We start from the raw sequence: 25,377 nt of genomic DNA, 5'->3' as shown, positions 1-25,377 counted from the left end.
AGAATATTTTCTGARAAATTCACTGAAATGTTATATTCTCCCTTTTCCTCCCCCTAGACTCTCCATGCAAAATAGCATTTTGCATACATAAGCACACACACATGCAGATGAAGCTGTTTCTACTCCTTAGCTAATCAAGTCTTTAATAAAGTATAATTTTAGACAGAAATGGAGAAACATGCYAATAGAATTTCAATGAAAACCTTTTCCTGTTTTTCTGATCAGCTTTAATGATAACATAAGGCATGAAAAATAATAAAGAATATCTCATCATTTTAGCAGATAATGCCTGTATAGACAATTATTATGCTCTATTACTAAAGCCTCAATTCCTATTCTGTTTCATCATTTTTCCCATAATACATGATATTCTTCCTTTCTTCTGGTCTCCTTAAATAAGCGACAACTGGCATACTCTTCATTTAGCTGAATTTAATTTGCTTGAAAAATATGTATGCCATTTCACTTGAGTTTTTTCCACTATCTGCAATAGAACTTTTTGTAACAGTGAGTTCTGAGGGTTCCATTTCAGCTGAGATTTCTGCCACCAGGTGAAGTTTACACATTTCTTACAGCCTTACTTTAAAATGAGTCAGTATGTCAGGATTCCTCTCCTTTTTCATTTTTAACTCTCTCCAGGACACCAACTAATTGTTTCTCAAATGACCTCAATGTTTTGGCTCCAACTCTACAAGTTTGTCTCCAAGGTTATCCTTCACAGTTATGAGTTTTCTGACATCTGTGTTAAATTTTATCACAGAATTACTATACCATTGTGTTCTCCTGACTTATTTCTGTATACACAATGCTAATTATAAGGTTCTCCCTAAGTAAAAGTGACTACTTTATCACATATTTAATCAACACTTAAATTCTTATTTTGACAAATGCAGCAACGTTCACAATGGTTTAACGTTAAGATAAAAAGTATTATAAAGAAGCTGAGCAATCAGAACATCTTTCTGTACAAGCTTGAAAATACTTTTCCAGACTTTTTAAGCAAATCTCTATCGTAGAGCTATGCCAGTCATTATTTTGGTAGGCTTTACTGCTTATCTTTTAGAATAAATTTCAGGATAACTGTGTAGCCTGACTTTACTGATCTACTTAACTRAAGTAACTTATGTTTAACTGAAACTTTTTAGATTGCCTTACTCTACTTAGCTGAGATATAAAAGAATGGAAAGAAAGTCATATATGTTACAACTTCAATAGCTTCCTTATTTTTCAGTGCCAAATGACATAAGCTCCTCTTGTGTGATGTTCAGAGGTCATTCTGCCTGATATTGCATGTGATGCCTAGCTGCAGTGCACCTACAATTTTTACTATCTGTTAACTACAGATTTCTGCTTTGATATTGTTCATACTTATGCCTGCATTTGAACTGTGTATCTAAGTACCTCTGCAAAACGTTCTCTATTACATGTTTGTAAACTATTTTGCACACTTACCTGACTCCAGAAATAATGTAACCCGATGACTGACTGAGTAAGCATTGGAGGGCTACCAAGATGAATTCAAACATGGCAACTTACCGGGACTATAGTACACCTTWTTTTCAGTTGATTGTTCTTTCATCACAACCTGAAAATACTTAATATAAATTCATACTGCCCCTCCCTCCTCACACAGCCACAGGGACAGCCCTTTATCATACGAAAACTAGTTTTACCTGGCTCCTGATGTGCTGTCATTCTCCAGCTGTCGGATCAGGAGCTTAGCTATAGCAGTGAAACTGTTGCTCATGCGATAGATATCTCTGCTGTGAGTGCCCAAGATGCTGGAGAAGATGTCGGTGAGATTTTTAATTTCCAGCAAAAGAATATGGTGAAACGAGTGCTCCATATTAGCCAGCTGGTTTACCAAATATATCAGACATATTCTGGCTTGCTCCTAGACAATGCAAGGAGATGAAAACAATTTTAAACAAATGCATTTCATGTTTGTTTGTGCAAGGGTAATTTGTGTGTATGCTGCTGATACACTGTCATCAGGAAATAGTGGCTACTTTGCAGTAACTAGGAAAAAGATACTGCTCCAAGGGCACTGTATTAGCCTGGTTCAGCGATTAGGGCCCCAGCAGGAGACCATATCCCATTTTCACGTTTGTCTTTGATGGGCTTTATAAGCCAGTCACCTGTCTGTACCTCAGTTTCCTTGCCCTCTCCTTGTTATATTTTGTGGTGTCTGTGACAGGTAAACTCTCTCACAGTGGGCCAAGGTCTCCTGCACACTGCCCTAGTCATAAACTCTCTCCCTCTTAGAGCCTCTCTCTTCACATTCGTAACTCGCCTGCTTCATATTACGATCCCTGAAGCATAAGCATTGAGACAAACATGCTACARCCTCCCACAAGAGCTTACCGCAGGCCTGAGAAGACTCTGGGGCTTGGGTCTGCACCAGCTTGGGGATATTTGCATGTCATAAAGGACAGYATCTGAGCTTTTTAGTCTGCATTACAACCGCATGGTATTAATAGGCTTATTTCCAGCGTTTTGCTTGTCCACGTTACTCTCCGCACCATAATTGCAAATAATCAAGAGTTACTAGGCAATTACAATGAATTCTGCGTATGCCACTTGTTATTATGAGTACCTAGTTGAGAAGTTTAAGTGACACCTAGTTTTGAGACCATAAAGTGTTTTCCAGTCACAACTTCCTTTCTGGACCTGTTTGGCATCACTGATTTTCTGTATTGAGCAATATTGTCTAAGAGCTTATCTTTGCTGGTGCTACTCATTTTCAGCTGGACTCCTTCCGACTTAACGTCGCACAGATGGCAGCGGCCACACCGCACAGGCACGCAGGAGGGGGGGTTATCAGCCCTCCTTTGCTGTGCCCGTCACACCAGCTTCAGCACCTCCTCCATGCGCACGGCCTGGTGGCTTGCGGTTAAAGTACCTCGTAAATCAYCGAGTCTCTCTGTTTTCACAGCAATTCATTTAAGAGCAACACTCAGATTAGACCCATGACTAACACTACAACAAAGAGAAATTTAGAATGAGATTTCATTTTAACATCTCATCATACTTGATAAGCTGCTGCCTGACAGTTTTATCAATCATTGCCAACATATCGCAGTTCGATCTGCCCGCTGTAGTCAAAGTTTTGCTAGCCACTTTTTCAGTGAGGCCATGTTAGACCACAAGTTAGGATTAAATGGACTGTTTCAGATCAAGTCATAAAAAATTCAAACAAAAAAAATACTTTATCATCTCTTCCTGGCACATGCAAACAATTCCAATCCCAACTATTTGTGGATGTATGTGAATAAATTCAGATGCTACAACATAAACTCTGAGGTAAGGAAATGTACTGGGGTTCCTTTGTTTCCTTCTGACTGCACTAAGTGTATTAGATTCCCCAAAACTAAAAATGTCACAGTGAGAAAAGTGGCAGAGAAAGAAGCAATTAACTCAGTAGCTCATATCAGATTCTCAACAGGTATAAATGGCCATGGTTTCCCRGAGTGCTGGCAGCAGATTGTTACAAAAATAACAAGAGTTTTTGCTTTTAGAGCCTGTACTGGAATCCAAGCAAAAGCATTTTAGACAAATAAAAAATTCTCTTCTTCCCAGAAGTCAGCAGAAAAGAAGTAGTCATGTGTGTGCCATATACACACCCAGAGCACTGCAGGGCAATGGCGTTATTACCTGTATTCTTCTGGGACCATGTAACGAGAGAAAAAAAAAATTGCTGAAAGTTTAATTCCAAGTACAGCTGGGCCATAAAAATACACTTGAGATTCTGGCAGGACACTGCCTAAATATCGTAAGTGAGACATATTTTGAAGAAAAAGTCAACTTATTTCAAACAAAAGATGATCTGCTGCACTGTGCCATGACAAAGATAAATGGGAAAAGCATATCAGACAAATTGCTTCCCTTCAGCCATATGGGGAAAAACTACAGACACATCTATGTTTGGGATGGGGTAGTGTGATGGCAGGATCTTTCTCCTCAATGGTTTGAAAGAAGTTGACTTTCTGGTCCATATTCAATAGTTTATTTGGGAGACATTCCTCCCCTCCAAGAGATAAACACAGGCTCAATTAACATTTAAAACACATTTTTGTTTCCTAAACAAACTGTGCAGCAGACGTAACTGGAAGAGAAGTTTTGACCATTTTCATGTCACTTTGATCCAGCTGGAATGTCTCCAGCCATGCTGAAATGCTGCTACTCGCCTGGAGTGAGGTAAAAGAACAATAAACTCTAGTGAGTAATATAATATGTAACTGTTCTACAAAACAGCGTTATACCAAAATAGCTCAACATGAAAGCCRTTATTACGGTGGTTCTGCCACAATTTTTACGCCCAAAACTTCAGAAAGCCTATCTGGACATAAACAACCCACTGCTATTTTAAGAGTGGGTATTTTGTGTATTCATATGGTTTATCRTAAGTATCTCTTGTGTTCTATGGCATCACTTTATCTGCCAGTAGGTGAAGATTTAAAGTATGGGCAATGAAGTGTGGCAAAATACTTTGTTTTGTCTTAAAAACCAGGCTCAGCAGACTATAAAAGAGCTCAGAAGGATTTCAGAAGAAACTCTGATTTCCAGTTGTTTCAAAACATGCAGTTATTGAAAAAAAAGAAATTAAAATGCCCATTTGACCTATGCCCCATGATGGTGTTTTGCTTTGCACAAATTTACGATTAAGAGAGAACTTCTTATTTCAGCTTCACCCATGGGATTCTCACTGACATCAGAAGAAGCAGTGTGTATAAACAAGACAGCAATCTTTAAAATAAAGGGATATTTTTTCAGCCAAATCTCTCATCTCTCTAGGGGTTCTGCCTGAACTGCCAAGGTGGAGAATGCATTTTAGCATAAGCACAGGAGATTGTTTCTAGAATCCAGCAGAAACTACTTTCTGCTCATATCTGCAAGGGGCCAGTCCTCAATCCTTACCACCTCTTTTCTCCAACTAAACCTTCCCTGTAAAATAAAATATGAATAAATAAAATTACAGCACTACCATTATCGTTTAACTTTACACTTATTTTGTTTGGCTCAGAAGGGGATTCCTGATGTTGATTCATGTCTACAGGTAACAGCTAACAGTGCATGTGTAATATAGCTCCACTTTAGTAAAAGAAAAGGGGAAAAGTGGCAACAGGTGTTTTCAGGAAGCATCGCCATGGTGGGCTGTGAGATAGGAGATAATCCACAGTGCACATATAGGGGCAGGCGCATTTTGCTGCTTATACACTTCTACTTGATGTGATCAAAATAAACTGGTCGCAGTWACGCTTGTAACTGAAGAGTTACATTTAGACCAGAATATTATTTTAATTCTTTTGACGGTGTACTAATCATTCATATGCTGAACCATTAACATCTATCTGGCTTTTATGATGCCAAATGGGCTTCTGCTTATTTTAAGGCTAGCTGCTTGTCCACACTGCAGAGGACAACGCCCTGTGTATCAGTGGGCTCCATGGAGAACTCAGCAGTTTGTCTTTTCAAGAAACCTTACCAACACATGAGGCATGGGAGGACCTAGAGACACCACCTGCCTCTTGGCTCACTATATAGTGGGGGCAAAAGCTGGAAAAGGAACCACCAGAACAGAGCAGATAAAACCCTCCCAAGGGAAAAGGACTATTTGAGGCGCACTTTGTCACAGAGCACACACGAGTGKCAGTGACCCACTGGGTCACTGTACCCAGCCTCCTGCAAGCCCAGGCAGTTGTGGACTGACGAATGTCCCTCCAAAGTGGATCCACAACCCATCACAGAACTGTAGGCCACAAAGCATTCAAGCTTCCTAAAATAAATGAAAAAATCTTTACGATAAATACCAGGAGTCACAACTAGAAGGTGCCAAATGTAGAGAGAAAGTGAGAGAAAGACCATCAGTTATGACTGTGAAAGAACAGGGAACATGAACATGTGATATGAAAATGTCCAAGTGGTCCAGGGATGGAGAACATATCCCGCATTACGAAAGAGGCAAAGAGCCATACAAACTAGCGGGCGTCAGAGCTTGCAGCCAGGTACAAAAAGATGCTCCTCTGCTTAGCCAAGAGATTCACGACTACTCAGACACTTCAGTTAGGGCAGATCTTCCATTACTTGGATATCATTTTAGAAAGCAAAACGAGTAGGGAAAGGAACTGCTTGTCTCATGCTGGAAGATTCACCTTTGCCACCCTTTTCATGCTGCTTTTATAAATGTTTTTTAGTATCTAGTGAAAGGTCTCCCAGATGTCACTAAAACAGAACTCACTACAAACAAATCGAACGTGTGTCATCTCTACAAATAAGCAACGTTATCGGCTGCAGAGCTGCACTGTAACGGAACCCTCTGCTAAGTCAGCAGGTTACAGCTCATTAGAAAAACGACACAGATGACACAGGACATGATACCAATTACTAGACACATGAGATAAATTAGAGAGAAATTAYTCACTGCAGGTATACAGGCTGTGAATGTAAAACTTGCTAGCTACGTGTGTGGCTGCACAAACAGATTAAAAAAACATAGGAACAAAGCGTTTGGCAAATCATTTCTTTGTAAACTACTTCCCTGTGGTCTATTATTTCCAACGATATATGAAATACAAGGTTTCTCCAGTTGGTTACTTGCTTATTCTTAGTATTGGTTTAATCAACAAAATAAATTTTACATAAATGTAGAATGAACTCTGTCACTTTTAAGTGGCAGCATATAGCAGAAAAGGGGCCTCAGAGACACTCACATGTGAGGAGCCAGTTCAGTATGCTACATATATATAATCTGATTTAAATGTTTGAGTTCTAACCTCAACCATGTTCATACTAGGATTAACCAGCTATGGGTGGGCTGTAAAGCTTTTAGGAGATGCTAACTCTTCAGTGCTAAACAAAGAAATAAGCTTGGTCAGCTGCAGTTGTTGTGAAAGGTAAATTTTGCTAGGATGAAGTAAACAAAGAGACAAGAGCAAACTTAATTTGGCTCACAGTCTCCACTGATTTTGGCTTTTTTTTTTAATATCAATTGAAACAAAATTTATAAAGCCACAAAGGCTTTTAATTCTTACAAGATCAGTTTCATTTTAAATGAACATAAAGCTCAAGATCAGTCGATATTGCAAGTATAATGTCTTCCAGTGCTTTATGCACCAGTGATCTCAGAGACCTGTTGCCCAGTCACTGTGGCAATACATACCCAAAATTAAGTGCCAAAGGACAAATGACTGGTTTTACCGCAACAAGTGAAACCAAACAGAAGTGATGCCTGCTTGCATATTGGTCTATCTTTTATTTGTTCAAAAAGGCATTCTTAGCATGACCTGTACTAAATAATCTATTATATATATACGCTGTCTCCTGCTCCCTCAAAAATAGAAGTACAATTTAAAACATCTATCAATTCATTTTCAGAAAGAGTTACAGTGTTCACACAGCTTCACATGAAGGCAGGAGTAATACTGGGTACAAGTGAGGTTTTTAGCTCCTGTGGTTTTAGAGGAGTTACCAAACCCTACATGACATTCATCTGTGCCAAAGAACCRGAGCGCAGAGGAACTCTCCCAGTCCTGACCTCCTGCACACAAATCCCAGAAGCTATGGCTCAGGTCCTCCCCGCCTCTTATCAGGCTCCCCCATTCCATAGTCTCCCAGTGTAAATTATTGCAACTATCTAATTTAAGAGTATTACTGAGACAATTCTGAATCATTAAAACAGTTGTGCAAAGCTTTCCTTAAGCTTCCTTAAAACATGCGTCTTGTACATTTAGCAGCACATAACTGGGCATATCACAACCTGATGCCACGTGATGAGTTTGTCTAAGACGGCTACATTGGGGTAGATGATATGTTGTACATGAGTATCTCTGTATCAGGTCAAGCCAGCTGCACTGCGCCAACAGTGATGGTGCAACATTTATCAGTGAGTTTACAATCCCTCTTCAAGTTCTCCAGTGCTCCTTCCTAACTGAACAGGTATATTGCTTGAACAGGCTGACAGCATCAGTGAGCTGCACTACGATGTGCAGAACATAATCTCACCATGATCTTGCACAATACCAGAGACATTTAGGGGACTAACTTTGATTAAGAGCCAAAAGAAACTATTTTCTCTGGAAAGCAAAAACTCTCTGGAGATTCTGATGACACTATCATTGTTGAGAGCACATTAATATCTGCTTATAAACATCTGTAAATAAAAGCAAGGGTCATCTTAAAGGATCTTCCCCTGCACAGCAGAACTATGTCATTTTTCTCCCCTCTTCCCTTTAAATTGGCTTCTACGGGAGTGAAAGGAATAGGCAGGCCAACCAAACGGTTCAATTTGGAAAGGCAAAATCTTCAGTAAAATATTTACCCAATAATTACTCAATAACCCTTATCTGATAAGTTATGCTATTAAGATGTAAAATGTATACAGAGTTATTTTAATGGCTGAATAATAGACTGCACCTTAAGTTTATGGTTGGTATTTATTGAAGAGTATGCTGGGAACTGCAACCATATGACAAAACATACACGAGCTCACGTAAGAATATATATGTGCAAAATATAATATTGACACCTTGTAGTTGTGCAATCTGTTTCCAACAGCTCCCACTCACCTGCATGTAGGGACCCAATGCCCCTTTATTGTGCCCTGCATGCAGAGCTAGGAAGCCAATCAAGCCAATCACTTGCTAATGGAGAATTAACTCCTATACATTTAGCCACAGGGTAAATAATTTCCCCTTCAGCAGTAAAATTGTTCAAACGTGTTTTTAATCCTGCAGTCTGTCTTATAAGAAAGCAGCAGGACATGATGGTAAAACAAGTGATGATCACTAAGCAAACAAAGAAAATCATATACAGAAGGAAAAGAAGACAGGAAACGGAAGAGAGAAGAAAAGACAACGAGAGAAGAGAAAGGAGAGAAGTGAAGCAAAGCAAGGTGGAGACTGGTGTTTCCTCAGGGGCAAAACACTACTTTTATATTGAAACTTCAACAGGCAGTTTATGAAAATAAAATTTAATAAAGTCTTTTCAAACATTTAAGATGGTCAATAAGCCAAATTCTGATTTATATACAGGACTAATTTCTAGAGCCTTTATACAAACTCCTGTTGACCTAGTGTGTTTTGCCTGAGGAGTCACAGAAAGGACAAGGAAACTGCAGGATTCAGCTTTCTGCTGAAATAAATTATACAAGTTACTGTGCTATAGGCATCACCATCACACTTTAGTAAATGCTTATGCTTATTACATACCATTCACTTTCTAGATAAATAATCAAGTTCTGTCATACACTTAAAAATGAATTTTACCAGAAACTCTGAATTCTACAGAATGTTATTTTGACTTTACAGGCCAGTGATTTGAGGCTGAAGTAAAACGTCTATTAATAGTGGTAAAAGACACATAAGTATATACCCCAGAACAAAAATATAAAACCCTTAAAAATCAGTGTGTCATAAATATGTCTGATCATTTTGGTGTCCTCAGGACACCCAGTCTCAGGCAATAAGGCCCGCTGTATGCTTCCAGTGTTAACTGCACAGAGGTTGCTGGCAATCAGAAGGGCTTGGGTAGCCCACTGACTAGAAGTCGCTTCACAGTCGATCTAAAGAGAGACAGTGACACACATACCACAGAGTTACTGAACATACGGTAGTGTTCGCCTCTGCAAAGCCACAGTCTGCCCTGATTTAAGCATTTCAAGCAGTTCCTGTGGGACAGACTGAGCAGCAGCTCCTTGTTTATGGTGTTGCCCTCCACTGGCTGAGCCGCAGGAGGCTACAGGACTGCTTGTCAGACTCTGGTGTTTCTGAGGGTGAGGAGAAGGGCTCTAGCCTCGGGGATGAAATGCAAGAGAGTAGTTTCCATAAACAGACTATATCCAAGTCTATTTGTAGCACCTGGGTTAGGTAAACATAGCTTCTATGTCCCAATTGCACATTTATGACTAAAGCAAGCAGTTCAGTGAAGATTCATTACTCTGTCATGAAACTCCCATAATTTTTAGGATATGGTTATTGTAAATTGTTTTCAGACATAATATTTCCGCTGGGTCAGCTCCCAAACTGAGTTAACGCACAGTAACTCTGAAAGGCCAGGCAGTTATTCCAATCCCTGAAGATGTGCCTGCGATCAGACTTGAGCCCAGCATCACTACTGAACAGTCATTATAAAGACATTGTCAGAAGTATCCAATTAATTATGGCTACAAAGCCAGTATCTGGATTACATTATTTAATGAAGTTCTTACTTCACTGCATAATTACCACCTTCTTGAAGGCTATGTGCATCTAAAACTCAGTATCATACCAAAGCTGTGCAAAATATTTTTTCATTCTTCCCTGCCTTTCACTTCACTTGTAGGTACTATAGTCTAACTTATCTAAGCTCCTGCAATATAGTCTAACTTATCTAAGCTCCTGCAATATAGTCTAACTTATCTAAGCTCCTGCAATATAGTCTAACTTATCTAAGCTCCTGCAATAATGACAATTTTGTGATTTTATCAAAACAGAGTTTTAACTCCATAAAAAGACAATTCAAATAAACCAAATATAAATATGCACAGACTGGATGCACAATTATAATGATAATTTAGATATTTCTTTGCAGTTATAAGAATTCAGATATTCCTTCCTTCCCATGATCACTAATCTCTTGTAAAAATTTTCTTTCTCACTAATCTAAACCTTATTTTTACAGGTGCCTTTTACTATATTCCTTTGGTTAAAGGTTCTGAGGGTAGTCTCCGTCACTAAGACGCCACATGATATTTTTGTTATTTGCTCTTCTAGCCATCCTAGTGTACCATTACAGACATATTGTTGGTTTTGACCAGAAGTACATCCTGGTAAGGTCATCTAGTTACACCTGAAGAAAGGAATACTTAGATGTATTACTTTATCCAAGGTTTAGCGAAAAAAATCCCCCAACCAACAAACGAACCAACCAACTTTTTCTTGTTTTTAAACTTACCTCATCCATACGTCCAACAGCTCCAAAGATCTTTGCTGTTTGCCCAATCAAGCTTGGAAAACTCTCACCAATTTCTTTCAGCATTGGAAGAAAGGTGGCTAAGGCTATTGGTTCATAGCTAGATATTTCTGTAAGTATGTTTAGAATAACATCAGTATAATTAAGGTCTCCTAAGTGTCTCATTAGAAATGGAATACACTCTTTCAGTACCTATTAAAAAAAACAAAAACAAAAAAAAAACAAAGAGAGAAATGAACTGTGAATATACATAACCAAAAGAGGTACTGTACATTGCAGAGATAAAAATAAAACACTAGATTTTGATTTAGTATTTTTCCAGCCTTGCTGACCTTTACACAAAGCTATCACTGAGGTCAACAGGAGTTCAGCTCAACATATGGAATAAGGGTAAGTTGCAGCCCTGAAACATTGTAGTTATGCATATAAAAGTAAGTTAATGTTCAATTGTTAAAAGAAAGACGAAAAGCCTCAGCAAGCATTTCCCTTGCTTTGGGCCAGTCCTATACTTCACTGATTAAAACAACATATGAATTAGTCTTCCCCAACAACACAGTAAATTAAAGTACTAGTAAAAATGTCTAGTTTCCCTGGGAGGCTAAATAATATGACAAGGTTAATACCTAGAATAGACACACATGCACACACATACACACACAAAGCCAAAATCCCCACTGCACAGAAAATGGGGTAGACGAGTCATGGTTTCTCGTAGCAATACTGTTTTCAAGAGGCTGAGGATCTAGTTCTTAAAATTATGTAGCAAAAAAAATGTAGTATATTCAACTACCTAACTCTGTTGTGAATGATTATTTTAAACTCAGGTACACACACATATATATATACACACACACACATATTTTATATACACACCAATACACATCTGAACTGTGAAATTATTGTCACTTGTCTAAAATGTGTGTTTAATTACAGCAATAGGGTATAAAGCGACCCATTCTTCTGTTGCTTTTTTGAGAATTATTGGTCTCAGTAAATTGACTCCTACCACAGGCAAAATACTGAATTTGGGTGGCCTGAATAAATTGTTAGTAGTAATAAATGATAATACTTTGGATTTATCCATGACACAGATGCAGGGCACTCAACAAACAAAATAATTTAAAACTAATGAGGATCAAGGATAAATACTTGCATGTTAATATTATAGATTGATCCCACATCCACCTAAGTCAGAAGGAGGCTTTCCACCAATCTCAAGGGGTTTTGGGGGATATTTTAAATGCATAATTGTATATTTCTTGGTTTACATGCCTGCATTTCACAAAGCCAGAATCCTCTTTTACAGCAAGCACATCAATCACTTGAAGCAACTTAACATGTGCCAGTTCCAGCATGCAGCCCAGCAAGACAAATCTGGCCCTCCCACGGCCAGCAAGGCAAAATAGGCCCGCTCGGCTAACAAATATTTTGCTTTCACAATGAGTTCTATTTCACCTGTGAATGTATATTATAATAAGGATTCCTTGGCTACCTARGAAAAGATTTTAACTAATGTCAATTTTTTTCCCCTCCAGAGATTTCATAAATTGTTTTCTACAATGTATGGAGTTTTGTGCCCATACACAAGTGTGTGTTTTAATGCTCTGGGTACCATCAGTGTCTTACCATTTTCAAAACCTGACACATTTTGCCTTTGTTAATCTCTAATTCACTTCTGATCAGTTTGTAACTCGTTTTAATTCTTCTTGATGAATTATTTAATACAGTTTATATACTCTAACAGAAGCATGATTATTGGAAATAATACTCAGCTGGCAGAGGAACAGCCAAAAAAGTAGAAAGCAGCTCTGGTTTAACTAAACGTTTTGGTCCAGCAGAGTCATTGTAATGTTCTCTTTATGATCAAATGGAAGATCCGGAATATAATTGAAGAATTTACATGGAATTAAAGTAGAAAAGCACTGCCATGCGTGTTATGGTACTCCTTACTGTTCTGAGAGTAGCTAGCAGAAAAACATTACCTAGCTATCCAAAACAAATCAAACTCCTCCAAAATGAAGTGCAATATTCAGTTGTAATTTTTTCCAAATGTAATTTTACCCCAAGTTCTTTCTTCCTAGCCACTATCTGGAACAGCCTTAAAAGGTGGTGATGTTCGGCTTGATCCAGCTGAGCCATCAGTGCCACCAGCTCCCTCAGGTGGCAGTTTATCAGCTGTGGTTGCTTTTCATACAAAGAAGGCAGGACACGCAGCAACATGGAGTTCCCTGTTAACAGAACAGATGAGAAGCCACCCCATGACTGTCAGTACCTGGTAYGCCAAACAGACCCTTAGAAAGTCAGCTCACACTTGGAGACACCAATTTCCAAGAAACATCATTACAAAACCAGGGAGGTGTAAAACTCACTGTAGAAAAATGCATGCTTCTTGGGCCAAGAAGTCTAATAAAGGAATAACCTAAAAAGAACTATTCCAGGTATAATAACATGGGAGTAGGAAATATTTACCATTAATTATAGTTTTTAGTCTCTAGTACAAAATCATGTATTTTTGGCTGTTTAACGAGTTTTCAGACTTGGATGATACTCCATTGAGTTTGAAACTAGACTGAGTGTGATTTAAATTAATCAAGGGGGAAAAAAAGGGGGGGGGGGCAGAAAGCACATAAAAGCTRTATCTCCTTTGTTGAGATTCAGACATTTAAATTAAACAACCAGCATATGGAAAGAATAGTTATTAAGAGAACTAAATACACATGACAGTAAATTTGAACATAAATAGTTAAGGATGTCATTTCCAGGAATAGAAGGCAACCAGAGAGAGAGTCAACTGCAGACAGACAAAGATATGCAAAACCCTCTCTCACACATTTTCTTAAGATGTCTGTGCATAATTCAATTTGAAACCCAGGCTCATACCAAAATATATAACTTCACATTGCTGTACATGCCTGCCTCAATATATTTAAGTTTCAGTTGAGCAACATATGGAAAACATCTGCCTAGTGCTGTATAGTATGGATCCTTTCTGTAAACCCTTAGAAGTCCTTACAGTCTCTTTGGATTTGGTTTCCAATAGGAACAAGCACTCTGGCCGGCTGCTTTTTTTCGCCATTTAAATCTAAGCCCTGTAATTTTGGAAGATAAACAGGTCACTTAATGGATGGTACAAAAGAGATATATGGGTCAAACGTGACCACATCGAGCTCAGGTCAGACACAGAAAAAACACCCCAAGACACCGTTAGGTCTTGCAACATCTTCTCTGGGCCAAGTAACTACAATATAATTCTTACCAGGCTCACAAAACCTTCAGTCAAACCTGCCTGTAATGATCCTTGAGGGGTCCTTACACTTAGAGGGAATGCGTCTGCACTATATATTCAGCCAGACTTTCACATCCTATTTATTCTACTTGAATAATCTTTGGCTTTTCCTTGAAGACAGCTCAGAGCCCCCTCCATATCACCACTGCAGCACTAAAGACCGGGGCAAGGTTCAGATCCTGCCTTCATTCACACGGACATGGAGAATTTCTATGTTGTTCTAGTCCATAAATGCTTATGTGTTGCATATCCATTGTTTTACATAAGCAAAATGCCTGCTTGAAATCTCCTTTTTCCCTGAAGTGCAATGCCTAAACTGAAGAGTATCAGAACTTCTGCTACAACAGGGATGGCTTCAGCAAGTGCAAATGCATGCCCAATTTGTAACGCAAAGTGGCATCTTTCAGCGTGCAAGCGTAAAGGCCAATTGCAACGGAAAGATATTTGCTGATGAATTACCCTAAACAGATTAGCAAGTGGTTCAGTTTGGCCATTTTCTATCCACATTCTTAGTGTAAATCTCTTCCTGATGTTAATGGGAGCTAAAAATTTTAAGGGGCATGAGTGTCACTTACTGTGGGATTCATGCTCCTAAAATCCCAGGGGTACTTTGAAAAATCCCACCGACTTTGACATGCACATGCAGCTTATGGGTTTTCTCTCACTGACCAGGGCAACACAGCTGATATAACACAGCTAAATACCAAGCAAGGCAGTATTTATGACAGCCCTGTAGTTACATACGACAGTCCAGCAGAGCACCAATTCACTCAGAGTATATAAATATGTCTTCTCATCATCTCATTAAAAACGTCATCTAGACTCATATCTTAATCTGAAATGGAAAAAAAATATAACCTACTACACTAACATTATTTCCTTCTCTAGATAATTTAGTGCTTACAGAAATAAGCCATTAATTCTTTGTGCTTGGCACATCTGTCCATTTCAGCTGAAATTTTCTGCTCATACAGGATAGAACCTCTGAACTCCAGTCCAATTTCCAATGATAACAATTGCAAAAGATGAAATTCCCATGTTCTTGGACAGGCAAAAATTCATCTCAGTTGTTTAAAAAAAAAAAAAAAAGTGCGTGTGTGTTGGGGTGGACACAAAGACTACCTGCTCTAAAGGAGGAACGACAGACACTGACCTGAGACGTGCTATTGGCTGAATGAGGCTATCATACATAGTAAGCTGCCTGCTCTAGAAATTAACAGCAATTATTCCATCTGAAAAAACAACCATTTTAAATATCAAATGCATTAAAGTAATAATGTAATTTGAGATGACATGATGGATTGCAGCCATGAAACTTCTCTGAACAAAAATACATTGTACAAATGTAAAGGTGGGCAGTTTCACCCAGCTATTAAACAGCAAACATTACTGGGTTTACATTCACTGACCACAGTAAAAGAAAAGCAAGGGCAAATCAGAAGCAATGCCATTGCTTCCCAATGATATTTAAGTGATCTCACTGACTTGGAATTGCTTTTAACTGAATAACCTGTATACACAAACTCACAAACAATCCAAGCAGACAACACAGTTTGTGTCTGTTCCTCTTGTAATTTAAAAAGTCATGAAGCATAATGCAATTCATTATTTTCTCAGATTTTCCCACCTGTAATTAGCTCTGAATACATCATGCCATTTGTCATATATACCTTTTCAATTTCTAAGAGATTGATGCAGGTGTAGTTCAGGAACCTTTTGTATCCTCAGAGCTCAGGCTGAGGCAATACTGCAGCCATCCTGCGTAATCCACCTCTGTTCCATCTTGCTTTGTCTGTCTCAGCCTAAACTATGAGCCTGAAAGTATGTCTGCCATCTGAGAATGGAAAAAATGTTTTTAATTACCTTCTCTTCCTCTTCCTCTCCCTACCACCCTTATCCCCAATACTTTCCAGATCAGATTTTCTCAGATTTTTCAAGGAGACCACACACTGAGTATTATGCAATTCAGTCAGAAACTAATACATAGTTGGGCACATCTGACAGCTTTGCAAGGCAAACAGGGAGGAGGCGCATAAAGCAGGAGTAACCCCAGCTATATGTGGGAGTACTCTGTGCTGGCCCAGCTCTCCTGGCTGGCCTTGGACCATCCCCCCACACTCCCCTTATCCATTTTCCCTTACATGCCAACAGCACCAAGCTTTGCCCTGTGCTTAGTCTGCACAATCCTTGGTCCTACACAGTAACGTCATAGAGCAATGAACCCGGTAGCACACTGCAAACCTAACGTGGAGAGAAAGAGCTCTCCCAGCTCTGCAGCAGTACTTCGACATTCACTCCACATTAAACTGGGCATTCTAAGCTAAGTCCAATCACTAATACCAAAGTTGGTATGACTGGATGACTCAATTTAGCCACATACATACCTGGGGTTTGTAAGTTATTGCTCTGACATTATCATTTATATTTGTAGGAAAGCAAAGACCTTGCTGCAGTAGGAACTGCACGAGTAGCTCAGGGTTGCACAGCGCAGGCCAGGTGCCAGGAGGAGCCTAGCTGCAGTGGCACCGAGCTCTCTGCAGCCTGTATGCTGCCTGTTGGAGCGGAGGATCTGCCTTGCAGCAAGGACACCCCTGGGTGTTTTGTGCAGCTGCATCTCCCACCTGTGGCCCAGGCATCAGCAGCTCCCATGGATGGAGGCAAAATGAGCAAGAAATGAATGGAAGCACAGTTATTCCCATAAGGTATGCATATGAGACTAAGGCACTGAACTAGAGGTTCTCACACAGAAAGGGGATGTAGAATACCAAACAGATACAATTACATGTTTTCTCTATACTCCAAATACTTTGTAGCCAATATATAATTTATATCATCATTCTATTACCCTTACTCTCACCCAAGCAATGCATCCTGAAATAATCAATAACTCAATGAGCTTTCCAAAACCTAAACCAGAAACTGTGTAGTTTTAGATAGAATTTAACAACAACAATATTTAGCACTAGATCAATGTTTAAGCAAGAATGCCTCATTTTGTTTTCTAGTTAAGTTAACAGAAACAAGTCTAATCATCCAGCTGCTAATTTACTGGCTCCTGAAACAAGATACTAGTTGTAATGCATTATCCAGAGTTAGATATTATTATTAGGAATTCAAGCCAGAAATATAAAAATAAAATCCTAGCAAGCCATTTTTATTTTCTGAGTTCTCCTCAATTGCCTAAAGCAGTAAATTGCTAGTATCATAGAAGTTTAATATTACTATCAAAAAAGCTACAATGCTTAGGTTAAAGCACACATATGTATCTAAACCAATTCCAGATAGCTATTTTTTTTWWWAAAAAAGAAAACAATCCTTTCCAGAGCCCTAGCATATATCAACTGTAAAATGAGTTTGTAGAAAACACTTTCCTTTCCACAAAGAATAGAAAATAGCATATCTGATGTATACTGTGTTTCTAAGCAGACAATTCCAAGTGATTTCATCCCCTTGTTCTCACCCACACTTTAACTGCACRTTACAGTAATCTGCTCTTGGAGGGGAAGTCACGGTTTGCAAAAGCAGCCTTTCCCTTTTTTCCCCCCTCCTCTAATCAGTACATCTCCCCCCAGTGCAAACCTTGAAGGCTGAGATTGAGCAAGCTGCACGCCCACTTCTACTCCCATCCAAAAAAAACAATCAGAAGTGCTCTTATTACAACACTGGCACTAGCATTACTCATTCATTCAAGCTGAGGCACTCGGAGCATTTATTAGGGGCTCTCTGCCTCTCACTCTGAGTCTTGTCTCTGCTCAAGACCTTTAGCTCCAGGCAGCTCAGATACTTTCAGGAAACAGCTGGAGAATGCTGCCTCAAGAAATGGTTTCCTTGCTTATACTGTTTTGTGTTTTCAGGGCTTCTGTTTCTGTTCTGGATGATGATGACTATGATCTCATGTACGTGAATCTGGATAACGAAATTGAAGGTCCAGTTCTTGGTACTGAGGAAAGTAAGTAGATCTAAACTAGCTTTTTCTTACTAAGTGCAGAATTGCATTCTTTGTGGCTTAGCTCTTGTAACAGTTATTACAATCATTTTTTTTTTTTTTTTTTTTTTTTTTTTTTTTTAGAAGGAAGAAGCATGTGCTTGTACGACTAGATTATGGATAGCAAATGCTGGAGTACTTGCTATTTCCTATACTATATTAGATAAATTATTTGCTCTATACCTTTTTTTTTCCGTTTTCCCAGGAGATACTGGGGATGACACTATGTTTTAGATTTACTATAATGCACACTGCTTTACTTTTCTGTTTTAATACAGAGGGAAACGCGCTGACAGTTTGAAGTACATAACCTTTACAGAGAGGCAGACTGTTAAGTAACTCTTCTGCTTATAAATGTTAAGTACAAAGAAATAGCAACATCTGTATCTTGCTTTTCAGCTGCTTCATGTGACTGTCAGCGAGAATATACAGAATGGGACAAGCTCTTCATTATGCTTGAGAACTCACAGATGAAAGAGAACATGATGCTCCAGGCTATCGATGAGATCCTGAAGGTGGAACTACAGACCGTGCAAGCAGAGCTGAGCCAGTTCACAGCCAACTTTGCTAGTACGTTCACCACAGCAATTGAGAAAGTCACTTCCCACATTGTGTCACAGGTAGAGCAGGCACTTGTGAGGAATGATGAACAAGTTCAAGAAGCCAAGAAGCTCCACGAATCTGAGCAAGGCAAGATTCTTGAATACATTCTGTTACTGAGCCACAACATGTCCAACAGACTCAGCCAGCTGGAGAGCGTTTGGCAGAGAAGATCTGAGGCGGGTGTTCAAGAGACAGCTTTTCAGCAGCAGGATAAATTCAGTCACATCGGAGGAGACAATTTCATCCTGAACTCTTTGTGGAAAGAGCTACAGCAAACCAGAGCTGAACTGAAGGTATCTCAAAAATGGGCAGCTCAGCACTTACTGCCAGCAGGTAAGTCCAGTGCATTACATTTTACTAGAGAGCTCTCTTCTGTGGGCCTGCCCAAACAGATATACTACACTTCTACTGAATGCTTTTTCCTTTCTGTATGACTCTAAAGGAATCCTATGAACAATACAGCAGTTTTGAGTAGTCTGTATACACAAGGAGAAAATCCATTATTTTTTCTCTAAAGAAAACTGCTGAGCTTTTCAAATATGGAATCAAAGAAGGATCTAATCAAAGTCCTTACACAGGGTAAACCAGCCACCCAGCCAGGCTTCTGACTCCTGGACAATCTCCCAGATCCAAACTGTTGCCAAAGAGCAGCAAATATATTTTAAACAGACTAACCTACAAAATACCTTTTCTCACCTTTTACCTTTCCAGCTGGCAATTCCCACACATACTCTGTAGTCACTGAAGTCTCTTCTTCTCTCCATGTACATACTGACTCCTTTCTTCTACACTAACTACTGCCTCCTCCACACCAACTCTGACTGCTTTAGTCCTGAGGACCTGCTGCTGCTGTCAGCCAGCAAAAGCTAATCATGTTTCCTGAATCCTGGAGGACACATTCATTGCATGCAAGGGTCAGGAGAGAATAGCTTTCCCAATCATGGAAAAATGGTTACATTACATGACTTGACTTTTCTTTTTCTGCCCTTCTGAAGTGTTTCTATTGGTCAGCAAGTAAGATGGCTGTAGAAGGATGAGCTCATATCTCAGATGCAGACTGAGCAGATTCCTATCTTTATAATTATAAAGTGTAGGTGCAAAATTGCTACATGAACAATATAACCYTGCCTATTGTATAACTATCTTTGCAGCTTTTCTAAATAGTATTGATACATCTTCAATGATCACATTTCGCACAGCTTGAAAAACATTAAAAAAACTACACTCATAGAATATGCAACTGCGCGYGCAAACAGGAAGTTAGGTGTGCAGTTATAGCAATCTTGTCAGCAACTCCATAGCAACTCTGCAAACGAGCTCTTACACACTGAGCAAGTAGGAGCGCTTCCTACAATGGCAAAGAGTAAAAGCAGTAACTTGCACAAGCCTGTTAAAATACAAATGCAACAGCACTTAACATCAAAGCATTTTACAAGCTAAGACGAAAGTCTATCCTTCATCGGTAGAACAGGAATTCAGCTTTATAACCAAGAAAAAAAATTACTTTTACTCCTTTTTTTATTGTAACATTCTAGTAATCTTTGTGTACTGGGAATAGATCATACAGCATATTCCTTTTACCAGATACAAGAATCTTGCCTTCTGAAAATCATTATCTCATTCTTAACCTCACACACACACACTATATATATATATATATATATATATATATGTATATAAATATATATAAAACTTCTTTTTCTTTCTAAAGATTCGTTTTTAAGTACTTCCAGGGTCTCTCTGGACCTTTTTTCCAAGGGAGTTTTTAGCAACTGCCATTAATTTCTCACATCTTGAACCACTGCCAGACATACTCTTGAGGGATTTTCTAATCACACTTTCTGTTCTTCAGCGAGGCTGTTTTTAATTTTGTTTAGTCCTTGATAATAAGGCCAGAAAGCTTGCTAATTAAAAGGCTGTTTCACAATAGTGTTCCTAAGTAGCATTTTAAGGAGTATACCCTACAGTTACTGTCCCGCATTCACTCCCTCTCAAAAGAGAGAATGAAAAAGTGTAAAATTTGAGCAAAGTTCAAAGGAAGCAGTCTATGAAATAATGATCAGCATAATCTTGAAGGATACAAAGAGTCCTTCATTCATTAAAGCAAAAAATTCTAGACATTTTTAGATCCTCTAGCTTGTTTAAACAGGAAATGAATCAACTTAACTGTAGAAGGGGGCTGCCTTTTCCCTATGTCACTTAGAATATTGAGTTATATATAATAACTAGGGAAGAGTACATAGAATATAAAAAGGATCTTGGGTTTAGTGATCATCAATAACATTTAAGCTTCATGAATTTCTGCTAGTGGCTTACTAATTTCCATTATCAACATATTAATTAATTGAAGATGGGAGGCAAGCTGCTTTAAAAATATCAGTCATCTTATTTTAACCAGTGCATGTGAAAATTAATGGCTTATAATCTCTCAAAAAAAAAATTCTCTGCATGCCTCTGCCATGACTTCTTACTCCTGCTTTCCAATAGCCACTGTCCCATTTTCCTCTGGTGGAGGCTGCCTCTTGTGACCAGTTGCATGAAAATGTTACAGCAGATGTTCACAGAGAACAGGGGAACTAACCAGAATTTGAAACTACTCTCAAGCAATTTACTTTGTGCTAGGTCCCATTCCTAGTCAATCCAGTAAAAATCTCCACCAGTGTTAGTTCTGTTGCACTGGATTCACACTGATGTAACCAAAAAAGATTTTGGCACAGTGGTATGCTTTCTCAATGTGTAAGTATTAAGAGTGGCCTATGCCATTTCAACTTCCACGAGCTGACAGCATTTGTCGTGTTACATCGTACATTCAAGACAGTGGATGAAATTTTCTGAACCAACAACATGACACGAAAGATTAGGGCTTCACTTTCAAAAGTGAGTATAAATAAATGCACCTAAATATCTTTAGAAAGCTGACAGGCAACTCATCAACATATCTGTACTTGCCCTCTGGCCTAAAGTAACACACCAGCATCAGTAGCACGCAGGCTCTGAGGCTCTGCAATCAAGGCAGAAGGCTGCACTGATGCAATTTCACCATTTCTAGTTTTAGCTCTAGCTAATACTGCTAGCTTGGGCACTTCTCCACCTCACAGAAGTGATGTGCCCCAGCTCCCTTTAGTACTCTCAAAAGACTACCAGTTAACCAACAGTTATCTAATACAGCAAAATGCTGTGTAGTTATAACATAATTATCCAATGTCTCTGTTTCACAAACCACAATCACAACTTCATGCCATCATAGGTACACTGCACTGTTTAAAACCTCCAGTTCTATAGATCACTGCACCCATTCATTACCATAGTATTACTGTTTTTATAACACCATATTGCAGAAAGAATGTGGAGGCTAAGGAAAGACATCCATGAAACAGAGAGGTATTACTCCATTTACCTTTGACTTCCCAGCAAAATTACCTAATGTAAAGTGCTGGTTTCTCTAACTCAACCAGAAATGAGAGAAGCTCTTCCACCAGGTACTTCAGAGCAAAATGCAACCGCCTTCTGCAAAGGCTCTTTAGGAAGTCCAACTTCGTAATGCAAGCACCAAGGCAAACAGGCAGCATTAAACCTAAACGTATCTTTTTGTGGTATAAGAGAGCAGTACACCTCTTTTGAACGGGACAGGTCTTCCATCTTGCTGCAAGCAGTGCTGTTAGCCTAGGCTCATTCCCATACAGTGTATTCTGCAAACTCATCCATCAGATGCAATAGCTTCTCACAGTCTACAAAATATCCTGCAGATGAGCTGAGTTCACAGCTCCCTTTGAAAATTGAGTGTATGTCAAGATCTTAGTTATGCATGCACAAATAAGTAATTTTTCATTTATATATGATGATGTTTCTGATTTTTAACTTTTTCAGGATGTGAAACAGCAATTTTATTCCCAATGCGTTCAAAAAAGATATTTGGGAGCGTTCACCCAACTGCTGACATGACACTCCACTCGTTCACTGCCTGTATTTGGATCAGGGTGACTGAGGTTTTGGACAAAACTGTTGTATTCTCCTATGGAACAAAGACAAATCCATATGAAATTCAGCTTTATCTCAGCAGGGAATCTGCAGTGCTTGCTGTAGGTAGTGACCAGCACAAGTTAACTGTCAAAAACGTAATTGTTCCTGGAAAGTGGATCCATCTCTGTGGCACCTGGAGTTCAGGAAATGGAACTGCATCACTGTGGGTAAATGGAGAGCTTGTAGCTACCACTTCCGAAATTGCAGACACTCACACAATTCCAGATGGAGGAATTCTGCAGATCGGCCAAGAAAAGAATGGTTGCTGCGTTGGAGGTGGATTTGATGAAGCTTTAGCCTTCTCAGGAAAATTAACTGGCTTTAATATGTGGGACAGAGTTCTCAGTGATGAAGAGATAGAAATGCAGAGTGGAGAAGATGCATGCAGCATCAGGGGCAATATCATTGGGTGGGGAGTTACTGAAGTTTTGCCATATGGAGGAGCTCAATATGTATCTTAAAATCTGACAAAGCAGATTCTGAACCAAATAACATATTTAACTAAGAGCAGAATACCAATATGTACAAGTAAATAGAGCCTTAGGAATCCAAGTCTCAAATTCCCAAGGAAAATTAGCATTGTAAGTTTACAAAATGAGGTACTGTAGAGATGGGATTTGATCTCTCCCTGCTGGTTTGACAAAACACTGAAAAAATACACCAAGGAATGACATTGGAAAAGCTGTTCCTGAGGTCAGACAACTGCTGTCTCTCTAGCTTAGYGTCTCCAGATTTGTAGAAATGAGTGCCACTGTGGACATTTCAGAGCAGAATTTTTTCTCCTGGAATCTGTGCTAAACTAAATAAATCAGGTAAACAACTGACCTATTTTCTGTAGAATAGACATAAGGCTGTGTGCATCTTCTAGACTTCGCCAGTCATCAATATTTATAGGGCTAATGTGAACTGTACAGATGATTTGTATACGCCTGGAAGTGCGTTGTTTATTAATCATTGTAGACTATAATAAAACTAGTTCCTTGTTTGAAACATTATTTATGCCATAGACTGATCTAACATAAAAGTAATATTCTCCATTATAATCTGATGTTACATTTTGAGAAAAAGATGCAGCTGTATCATATTGTAAATTCACTTGGTAATAATTTTATTGAAATTATTTTTGTAAAGTTGCTCTGTAAATAAAGATACTTTACTAAACTAATGCTTTCCACCCTCTTCATGAATTAGAACTCTGAAAGTAAGTAAAAACTTGGAATTTTTCTGTTTTTTGTAAACACTTGTTCCTAGTTGCTAATAGAAAAAGGACATAAATATCAACATCTCATACAAATGGAGGCACCCTTAGAGGACTGAAATCCAAGCACTAGCCAGAGAGAGCTTAAAGTGTTTGTCGTAACAATCCCTCTTACAAGCATTGTCATATGAAAGAATGTACTACTCTAGGACTTCCTCTGTATGAGCAGAGCTGCTCATGATATGCATCAACCTAAGGCTGTACTAGCACAGCGCTTGGAGACTAAAGGAAGGGTTGTTTTTGAGGTATCCCCAAATAAATATAAACAAATAAATAAATAAATACGTACTCAATACGTAATGTTGGCCTTCCAAGTATTGAAAATTCAATGTGCCTATCCCAGAAGAGCATATTCAGCTTCAATAGATGTTCAGATGTCCCAAGTAACCAGCTTTTGATACTATGAGAAGGTCTGTTGGATTTGTTGAAATTGAGGAACATCAGGTGGCAGCGCCTTTCACAAATCAAATAGGAGCAGCACATTCTCAGCCCTGGGTACACAAGCTTATCCAAAGTCCACCAAAAAAAAGAAGGTCTGGCAATGGTACATAAGAAATAGACTCAGAGTAGAAACTAGTTGCAATCTGCCTACAGAAAACTGAGCAGAAGTGGAGAAAGATGAATAACTATTAACTGAATTTGTAAGCATTTATGTTAGAACAATTATTCACTGCATGTTGAAGCCACTGAACAAGTAATCTTAGAGAATGTCTTATTCAAAGCAACTCTTACTTCCACTGGAGTCAGCATACTCTTTTGTCCTATTCACCTCTTCGTGTTTCTCGTTCTCTACAAATGTCTTAAGACCACATTCTGAAAAGTTTCTTGACACRTTGCTGTTATACTTATTCCTGAATACAATGCTGCTGCCACATCCCTCCTTCCACGACACAAAAGCAAGAAAAAGCTATGACAAGGTAATTCTCACTTCACTGTGCCATTCAAGAGGCTTATACTGCACAGATACAGTATTATGGTCTGCTCCAATATGTTGGCAATACTGTTTATTTCAGGAAAAAATAATTGCTCTATTTGCCGCTACCTCGCAATAAGAACATATGCGAACTATAAACGCTTAGCTATTAACACCAAAAAAATTACTAAGTAATATCTGCAAATAATCTTAACTATAGAACAATGAAAGATGACCTGTGTTCATCTGCTGTCAGCCAGAAAACGCATCTTCAGAGTTAAGAAAAACATTGACTTCCCAACATTGTGCAAGGCTAACAACTGTCCTAGATCCTTTTTCCATACACTGCCCTCCATTAAATGAAA

At 38.8% G+C, this 25,377-nt stretch overlaps 2 protein-coding genes across 2 annotated transcripts in view; one reads left to right on the top strand and one right to left on the bottom strand.

Moving 5' to 3' along the window:
- VEPH1 (ventricular zone expressed PH domain containing 1) overlaps positions 1–25,377 on the bottom strand; it is an 89,061-nt gene that overhangs the window by 54,174 nt on the left and 9,510 nt on the right. Inside the window, exons 4-6 of the mRNA XM_085304067.1 lie at positions 13,009–13,175; positions 10,930–11,139; positions 1,674–1,894 (exon numbers count right to left, since the gene is read on the bottom strand). Coding sequence (XP_085160193.1) covers positions 1,674–1,894; positions 10,930–11,139; positions 13,009–13,175 — 598 coding nt within the window. The remainder of the gene's footprint in view (positions 1–1,673; positions 1,895–10,929; positions 11,140–13,008; positions 13,176–25,377) is intronic.
- On the top strand, positions 17,903–23,989 carry PTX3 (pentraxin 3). Its single transcript, XM_085304066.1, has 3 exons — positions 17,903–18,182; positions 18,618–19,154; positions 22,689–23,989. The coding sequence occupies exons 1-3, from the start codon at positions 18,038–18,040 to the stop codon at positions 23,300–23,302; spliced, it is 1,296 nt and encodes a 431-aa protein (XP_085160192.1). The 5' UTR covers positions 17,903–18,037; the 3' UTR covers positions 23,303–23,989.

The sequence above is a fragment of the Rhea americana genome, unplaced genomic scaffold, assembly GCF_003343005.1.
Source record: "Rhea americana isolate MKP2758 unplaced genomic scaffold, rheAme1 scaffold_202, whole genome shotgun sequence".
Classification (NCBI taxonomy): Eukaryota; Metazoa; Chordata; class Aves; order Rheiformes; family Rheidae; genus Rhea; species Rhea americana.
This window is presented reverse-complemented; position numbering and strand designations above follow the sequence as displayed.